At 37.8% G+C, this 10,000-nt stretch overlaps 1 protein-coding gene across 4 annotated transcripts in view; it reads left to right on the top strand.

The window, feature by feature from the left end:
- Positions 1-10,000, top strand: part of AdoR (Adenosine receptor) — a 200,976-nt gene that overhangs the window by 189,351 nt on the left and 1,625 nt on the right. For all 4 annotated transcript variants that reach the window (XM_070125432.1, XM_070125430.1, XM_070125429.1 and 1 more), the window contains one exon: positions 9,705-9,920. In XM_070125432.1, coding sequence (XP_069981533.1) covers positions 9,705-9,920 — 216 coding nt within the window. The remainder of the gene's footprint in view (positions 1-9,704; positions 9,921-10,000) is intronic.

Raw genomic sequence — 10,000 nt, 5'->3', positions numbered from 1 at the left:
ATACATATACATGCATATACATATACATGCATATACATATACATATACATGCATATACATATACATGCATATACATATACATATACATGCATATACATATACATATACATGCATATACATATACATATACATGCATATACATATACATGCATATACATATACATGCATATACATATACATGCATATACATATACATGCATATACATATACATGCATATACATATACATGCATATACATATACATGCATATATATACATACATTCATATACATATACATATTCATGCATATACATATACATATACATGCATATACGTATACATATACATCTACATATACATGCATATACATCTACATATACATGCATATACATATACATATACATGCATATACATCTACATATGCATGCATATACATATACATATACATGCATATACATCTACATATGCATGCATATACATATACATATACATGCATATACATATACATATACATGCATATACATATACATGCATATACATATACATATACATGCATATACATTTACATATACATGCATACGTATACATACATATACATTCATATACAAACATATACATACATATACATGCATATACAAACGTATACATACATATACGTGCATATACAAACGTATACATACATATACATGCATATACAAACGTATACATACGTGCATATACAAACGTATACATACATTTACATGCATATACAAACGTATACATATATATACATATGCATATGTATGTATGTATATCTACGTATGTATATGTATGTCCGTGGTTTCTTTGCTTTTTCAGATCTTAATAGCATTTAACCTCTTTTTATCCTCTGGGTATAGATTATCAGGGCATATTAAACAATAAAGTTCACTTTTCATTATATTTAATAATATTTACACATGTCCGCAAATAACAATGATAAATATGTTGAAAGTGGAAGTTCCGTCCGTATATAAGGTGTAGAGAGTCGGCGGAACGAAGCGAGGTGGCCAGACTAAGTTTCTCATCACCCGGGGTATAAGCCAAGGGTAGCACTGATGGAGCGAGCTGCAGCTATCAACAGCAGCTCTCGAACAGAAACACATAACTGGAGGCTGCAATAAATAATTCCCAAGTTAAAGACTGTTCATTTGCCATATCACCAAATTCACTTCACATTTTCTTCTGTATGGAATTAACCAATCACAAAATATAAATCAGAAAAAATAAAACGTACAATGTGTAAAGGTGTGGAGCTCGGAATAGAGTGACCAACCATAGAATCAGGGTTCTCGTCCTGCGTGCAGGCACGTGCTCGCACAACAGTTTTCTAATAGCGTAAACAAAGAAAACAAATAGATATTAATGGGGGACTGAAAAAAAATACGTACACAAAATGATGGTTAAAAAAAAAAAAAAAAAATCATTCATCAAAATAAGACAATGTATTTTAGAAAACAACTGCATATATATATATATATATATATATATATATATATATATATATATATATATATATATATATATATATATATATATATATATATATATATATATATATATATATATATATATATATATATATATATATATATATACAGTATTTACAATCTAATTTGAAAACAAAACAAAATTTTTTTATACAGTTTGTTTTTTTGTAAATCTAACCAATTGTAGATGTGGTTTAAACTTGACACCTCCTCCTGCAACTTTTATCATTTCAGAAGATAATATGAGGGATGTAAGAGTAGAAGTTGATATTTTATTTCTGATCTTTTATTTCAACAAGTTTACCTTCGAGAATAACCTTTCTACAACATTAGATGTAGGTAAACTTAATATTTGTAGAGCAAATTCGGAAATGGTTTCGAACATGCGATGTCCTAGCTCATCCCGAAGGGGACCGATTGCTGTAAAAAATGTTTCCGGGTTTATAACATTCCTCATTTCTTCCGAAATTAGATTATGGTCTACTGCTCTCCATTCATTATCCAGATGTTGTGGATTAGTAGAGATCCTCGGAAAAGCAGTGACAAGGTCTCTCAGAGATGGCATTGACACTAGATCCTTCATCCAGAGAATTTTGGGGGACAAAAATGTGGCACATTTGAAATTGCTTGTTTCCAAGAGGGAACCTTTTTTTCATTTCTTAGCAAGCAATAATGAGAAATTGTTTGCAGGTACTGAATACATTCTCTAGAAAATCTTGGTTGCGTCTTTATTCTTCTGATTGTATGAGGCAGTGCATTTCTGATCCAAGGTACATCTGGTAAAATGGAAGATGATTTGAATCGTTCTCAATATCAATGGATGTTCTATCGTCTGCCTTATTTATTTCATTTCTCTTTATAAAGCATCACAACAAATTTGTGTAGGGTTCATGGCACTTTTTGTGTAGGACTTGGATGGTTGGTCCTTGCTGTTCGAAGAGTAGGTTGAGCTGGTTGAATTTAGGAAAAATTAAATTAAGAAAAGTATGATAGAGTTTTCTGAATGGTTCGTTCATTGTGTCCAATATGCTTATTGTTGCGTGGAGTCTTTCCTCTGCCCTGATATTAAAGAAATACAGTTTGAGAGGCTCCCACTGTTCCAGCAACCTTTTTACAGCCACATGGTATGATAACCACCTTGTCTGGTACACTTATAGTAATTTGTGAGGTTTTACATCACAAAAATCTTGAAATTCTTTGAATATATGAATTCTTTTGGCGCTATGGGAGAAATGGTTGTGTATATTCCTCACAAGATATTCACATTTGCGAGGAAGACATTTGGCGGCTTGGGAGGAGCACAAGTGTACAGAATGACAAATACATTTGAGTATGGTAATTCCACTACATTTGATATTAGTACTTACAGTTGGTGTCGATCTCTAGAACTCAAAGAGGAGCATGTTTCCATAGCTAAGTCTTAATAGCTTCTTGAAAATACAAACGTGGTGTGAAAATAGGCACATGTTTTTCATCAAATTATTTGTAGAATAATTGATTCAAACCATAGGAAATCATTATTTATTGTGCAAATATCAACAAAGCCATTTACTACGAAAAAAAACGTAAAATACATTTTTGCGAACATTTTGCACGCATGAGTGCATGCTGCGGTCCGCAAATCTGCGGGTGTTACTTCCCGCGCTTCAAATGTTCGCATAGCAGACGAAAATTGTATGCATCGGTAACACTGCATAGAATGGCAACCACCGACTATGCTTACGTGGCTGGTTCGGATGACTCGAACATGCTGTCTGAACGGGTGGAAGCGAACAAAAAGGACACACTCGTACTCCTTACGCACACTACACACATACAAATACGCACGACCAAAGAAAGAGTGAAATAAACACTAAAATACCATAAACCATTGACAAAGCCCCCCCATTTCAACTTAAATCACAAGATTTCAGTTAAAAAGTGGGGTTTCACTCAAATTAAATCATAACTTAATGCACACGTAAAATAGTTTCGTAAATAAGAATAACAAAAAGAAATTTTACATAGAACATCGGCTGAGTATATCAGCTCCAACATTTTCTTGCCCTTTTATATATTCTATAGTGAAAGAATATGATTGAAGGGCCAGAGACCAGCACATAAGCCTACCGTTGCTGTTATTCATGTTCTTTATATATTTCAGAGGCTGTTGATCTGTTTGCAAAATGAAATTGCGTAGGTACAAGTAGCACCAGAATTTTTCGATTGTCCAAACGATCGCCAAAGCTTCTCGTCCAATGGCAGCGTTACGAGTCTCCCGATCTTTAAGTTTTCTACTTGCATAGGCGACGGGCATGAGGGCGCCGTCGACCATTTGCAACAAAACAGCCCCGAGGCCAGTGTCACTCGCGTCGGTGCGGAGATAGAAAGATTTACTATAGTCGAGTAAGATCAGAATAGGAGCACTCATCAAGAGATCTTTTAACTCTTTGATTCTGTCAACGTTGCTAGGGGTCAGATTCAGCTTATTGGGACTGAATTTCTTTAAGAGAGCGTTCAGAGGATACGCAACATCTGCCATGTTTGGAATAAACACGGCAGAACGAAAGAGTTCCGAGAAAGCTGCGTAACTGTTTCTTCGTCTCCGGTAATGGCATGTTCTTAATAGCACTGACTTTATCGGAAAGTGTACTTAATCCCTTATCACCCAGGTTAAGTCCAAGATATTTTATGCTAGGATAAGCAAAATAACATTTACTTGGCCCGGCGGTAAATGCTCGAAAACCTTCCTCAAATGCTCAAGATTGTCAAAAAATGTCTGGCAATGTACAACTATGTTATCAAAATAATAGTCAACGTTACTTAGACCAGCAGTTACCTTACCCATCAGTTTTATGAATGTAGCGCACGCCGTGCGGAAACCAAACGGTAATTTTGTAAATTGCATAAGGCCATACTTAGATGTTGCAAATGCGGTGTACTGGTTTGCTGTATCGCTCAAGAGAATTTGCCAATATCCCTTACAGAGATCAATTTCACTAAAGTATGAATCTCCCACGAAATTACCCAATGCTTCTTCCATTGTCGGCATAGGCTCTGCATCAAAGAGGCTTACATCATTGAGAGATCGGAAATCAACACAAAAGCGCCCTAAATTGTCAGCCTTCTTCACTAATACTGCAGGTGAACAATAAGCAGAAGTTGACGGTTCAATTACCTGAAATTCTCTCATCCTTTCCACTTCCTCGTCAAACGCATTACGTAAATTATATGGAATAGGATAAGGCTTCGTATGAACTGGAACATCTGTAGTTAAAGGAATGTCATGAACTAATGAGCTGGTTACGCCTGGTTTATCAGAAAATACGTCCGAAGTTACTTATTAGATCCTTTAACTCTAATGTTTGTTCATTGGACAGTTCAGAGTTAACATTAACATCGCATTCCCCAGGCTCATACAATTCAGGTATATCACAAACGCCATTAGCCTTATATACGGGATCAGAAATGTCATCTATCACGCAAGCTTGGCATACCTGAGAAGCATCATTTTCACGTCTTTCATATTTCTTTAGATAGAGCATTATTTTTCCTTTTATTTTGATATCATAGTCAATTCCATTCTCATGCTTACGTAATAGGGACCCTTCCACTGAATAGTTTATTATGCGAAGTTGGTAAGAGCACAAGTACTTCATCCCCTTCTTTTCATGTACGTGCTTGAGCTTTTCTGTCGAAGTAAGTCTTGTACATTTGGCTACTCACATCTGCATGAGCAGAAGCTATCTGAGCCGACTGTTCCAATCTAGATCGTACATCAAATACATATTGATATTTCTAACCTCTCCATCAATATCATTAGTCCATAAATTATGTAAAATTGACAACAGACCGCGTACCTTACGGCCGTACAGCAACTAAAACGAACTAAATTTAAACGTATCGTGGGGGATCTCGCGATACGCAAACAAAACGGACGGGATGTAACGATCCCAGTCACAAGGTCGTTCGCTGCAGAGCTTTTTCAGCATGGTTTTCAATACTGCGTGAAACCACTCGACGGTGCCATTGCAACAAGCGTGATACGGACTTATGTACAAAGCTTGAATAGAATGGTCTATTAATTTCCACCATCAAATCTGACTTAAACTGTGTACCGCGGTCAGAAAGAATCTTTCAGTATTCCTATACAAGCAAAAATAGTCAGCAACGCTTCGGCAACAGTTACAGAGTTTATTCCACAGAGGAACTGCCTTGGAAATCTAGTGGCCATGTCAATCAAGGTCAACATATACTTATATATATACTTATGGCCTCGGCTGGAGGGCGGAGAGATGGGCCCGACGATATCAATCGCCACGCGGGAAAACGGTTAGCATATGATTGGCAACTGAATCATTGGTGTATTTCTGACCTTGCCCTTAGGAACTGTTTTCTGGCAAACAAGACAAGATCTACAGTAGCGTTTGATCTCTGCACCTGCTCCTGGCCAAAAGAATTTGTGAAAGATCTTTTCAGCAGTCTTTCGATAAGAAAAATGACCTGCCAGAGGGGAATCATGAGCCGTAGACAAAATTATAGGAATAAATCTACGGGGAACAACTAATTGTTTCCCGCCGACTTCGTGTTGGTGTTTGCTCTTTATGCAAATGCTGTATATCTAACCATTCACTTGTTCGAATCTTACTGAACGACTTGTAACCGTGACAATGGCTTGATTTCTTTAGAACGGATGTGTTTGAGAGAAGGGCAGGAAGACTGAGCAGCAATGAAATCGGGTTTCGAGACGTTCTCAATTTTGAAATCAGAAACTGTTAATTTATCAGGACTAGCAGGTTCCTTCACTTTGGCGGCCCACGTCGCAACCGCTTTAACTTCGCTCCTCTGAGGAGGAGATTCGGCCGTTTTGGCACTCGGTATATTCACGCCCGACACCTGGACACCCGGCACCATACCAATGAGGAAATCCGATAACTTAATCGGCGCAACCACGACGGTAAACCACCCACTCAGGAATTTATTCCTGATATGACAATGTGCGGTGGGGAATTCATGCCGCTCCCCCAGGTAGTCATACAGCGCAACGACCTCTCATCGCTTGACGGCGGTGGGCACGAGCGATTCCTTCACCGATAATTGACGAGCAACTTGAATAAAAAAATACCTTTACCGGCTTATCATACAAGGTTCCTTCACATGTAATGCCATGATCGTAATATACGTCAATTTCAAATGTAGCATTTACCTCCTGAGAAGTCTTGGATTTCGTGAATTTAAGTTCGGGTCAAGAAGGACGTATGTGACCCGCTTTAGAACAATGGTGACAAATCACATCCTTAGGGGTAACACTCGAGTCTTTCTTAAAAGCATCGACGTCCTTAAAAGGTGTTTTACGACTCCTGACAGCTCTATGGGCACAACGAAACCTATCTGCTGCTTGCGCCTATTACTAAGCAGCTGGTCACGTGTCAAAAAGTCAAACGAGTCATAATCCTTTTTAACATCACCCATGATTAACCAGTGATCTAAATACTGGGTCATTCTCGTAATAAGCTGGATATAGGTCTCTTTTTCACCAACTTTGCTCTCTCTGAACTTTTTGCGGTACGAGTCAGTGTCACCGTTATACGCCTTCAATAATGCATCTTTCAACTGACCGTAATCCTTACAAACATCGTCCGGTAAACTAACATAAGTTTGCAAGGTCTTGCCTCCCAAAAGTGAACCGAGATAAATATGATAATCATTAGAATCCCATCCTTGCAAACCAGCTAATTTCTCAAATCTGAGCAAGAAGTTATCGATATCGTCCTTACCATCGATGAAGTTTGGCATCTTTAATTTAGGGTAATGATCACGACTATCATTTAGAGAAGGGTTCTCGGGTCGCATACCGGCAAGGGCCAACTCGTGAGCGCGCTGCTTCTCGGCCTCGTTCGCGTTGTTTCTCTTTTTCCCGAACTTCTAATTCTTCGCGTTTCAGATCTCGCTCTTTTTGTCTTTCTTCTCTTTCAATTTGCTCTTTACATCTGACTTCCTCTTTCAAAACTAAAGCATTTATATCCGCAGCAGAAAGACCTGCTTCCTTAGCACACAACTAGCTCTATTAAGTTTAGCGACATGTTTAGCGACTCATCAAGAGATGAACGTATTATCACGCTATCAAAAAAATTAAGTTAATAACCGATTCTAATCAGTATAGAAAATCGATTTTAATTAATTATAGAAAACCTAAGCACACGCTTAGCATTAAAGTCTTTTCCACTGACTTGATGTGAACGAAACAGTAAAGAAAACGCCGCACAAATTATCGCACAACAACGGCTAGTCTAACTCAGCGCGAAAACATCGTTAACAGCAATGGTATGCTTACGCGCAGGTGTACAAGGTACAAACCACTACAGTTAAGATAAAGCATGGTGTCTGCAGTGCGTGACCCCTATTGCAACAGATTTCGACCATCAAGTTAGTTACAAGTTACATATTCACCAAAACCTTAAAACTAAAGAAGCATAAACTCCAGCAGTACTAACGATAAGATATCGAATATTGAGAGTAGACGTCATTAAAGCGAGTTAGAATCAGTTATAAAAATTGGTACAAATAATCCTAGAGTGAATTGGTGTAGAGCGGTCAAATAGGTGAGTAAAGGGTCAACATGTATGTGTGAATAAGCGAACAACTACCGCGGCAAGAAAAGAGTGATTTTCAAACACACCATATGTATAAATTCACAGAATGAAAGTGAAACGCAAGCAATAACGAAGGAACTACTAATAAACACAGCATGTAAAGTGAAGCAAAGATTACCGTAATTTCGCAACTATAAGACACGAATAATATACACAGGAAAACCGATACATTACAATAATTGAATGAATTTAAAGTCATTTGCTCTGAAAAAGTAAAACATATTATGTATTGTGAAGACAACAATAATACGATAGGCTGAAAGACTTTATTATATATTATTATATACATTTAAAGAATGGTTAGGGCGGGGGAATGAGGTGGGGGAGTGAGGTGAGTGGTCATGGTGACCTCAGTGTGTAACTTCGTTGTGAGTTAAAACAATTATTAACAGAATGTTTTTAATATAGAATTAGTAGTTAAGAAAAGGCAACTTAAATGTAAGGTGTGGGTGGGTTTCGGGAGGGCGAATAGTTAAACTGGCACTAAAGAGGTACATTTACTCTTAAAAGACCCACAAGCTCCCGCACTCGGGCCGAGTTCAGCACTCACGATCCTCCAGCCGAGCAAGACACAGCCAGCAGCAACAAGGCCTACCCAGGCCTTAGCCGATGGCTCTCCCCGGCGATCTCCAGGATACCAGCTATACCTGTGGGCAGTCACGCCCACACCCAAAAGCTCCTTAAAGAGATGATTGACACCAGTCTATGGCGGATACCAATCCATTGCCATACTCTTTCTGCCTAATGAGACGTCCTTATATCCAGCAACTCCTTGTCCTGCTGGCGGAGTGCCTCGTACCATATTCTTGGGTGCCCATTCTTCCGGGCGTGACGAAGGGCTGGTCGCCGGAAAAGAAAGTCTTGGGCTGGCAAAGAAGGTGGGAAAAAAGCTGTTCTGGACTGAGAGACGGAAGTCACAGCTTCCGTTTCGACCTTGGGAGGACAGAGTGTATTGTTGACATCCATCCAGTAGACCATATTGTTGACAATATATATGTATGTATATATATGTATATGGAGATATGTTCATGTACGTATATATACATATATATATATATATATATATATATATATATATATATATAAATAAATAAATATATATATATATATATATATATATATATATATATATATATATATATATATTAAATGTATGTATTTATGTATGTATACATTTATGTATATGTATATATTTATGTATGTTTAATATATATGTATATATATATATATATATATATATATATATATATATATATATATATATATATATAATGTGTTTATGTGTTTATATGAATGTATGCATTCACTTATGTTTATATACTATATGTGTGTGTGCGTGTATGTCTGTGTATGTGTATGATTGGTATGTAAGTTATCATACTGTTAATTACCTTTAGTTATAATATTGTTAGAGGTCTTTAATGCTGCACTATATTTATTTCCTTCCTTACGATGATCCTTCGCGCTCTAGCTCTTCTAATGGTTACTCGGCATTGATAGCCATCCGCAGACAGCATACCTAGTATACACAGCCTGATGTCTCTCCCTAGCACTAGGGTCTCTGACTACCGTCTCCCGTGACAGGTGGGCCACGCCAACCGGAGGGAGGTCAAAGCCGCCAAAAGCCTGAGCATCATCGTGCTGTTCTTCATGTTCAGTTGGTTCCCGCTTTACACCATTAACTGCGTGCAGGCCTTCTGTCACAGCTGCACTGTGCCGCCGTTCATCATGAATGTCACCATCATCCTGAGCCATCTCAACTCCGCCATCAACCCGCTCCTCTACGCCTACCACATGAAGGTCAGTTGTGGATTTATTTTGAAGGTATAATGTTGCAATTCCTGTAAGCGTGAAAGTGGATAAGCGTGCCTTCTTCCGGT

The sequence above is a fragment of the Penaeus vannamei genome, chromosome 9 (genome assembly GCF_042767895.1).
Source record: "Penaeus vannamei isolate JL-2024 chromosome 9, ASM4276789v1, whole genome shotgun sequence".
Classification (NCBI taxonomy): domain Eukaryota; kingdom Metazoa; phylum Arthropoda; class Malacostraca; order Decapoda; family Penaeidae; genus Penaeus; species Penaeus vannamei.
Note: the sequence above shows the minus strand (reverse complement) of the source record. Positions and strands in the feature narration are given on the sequence as shown.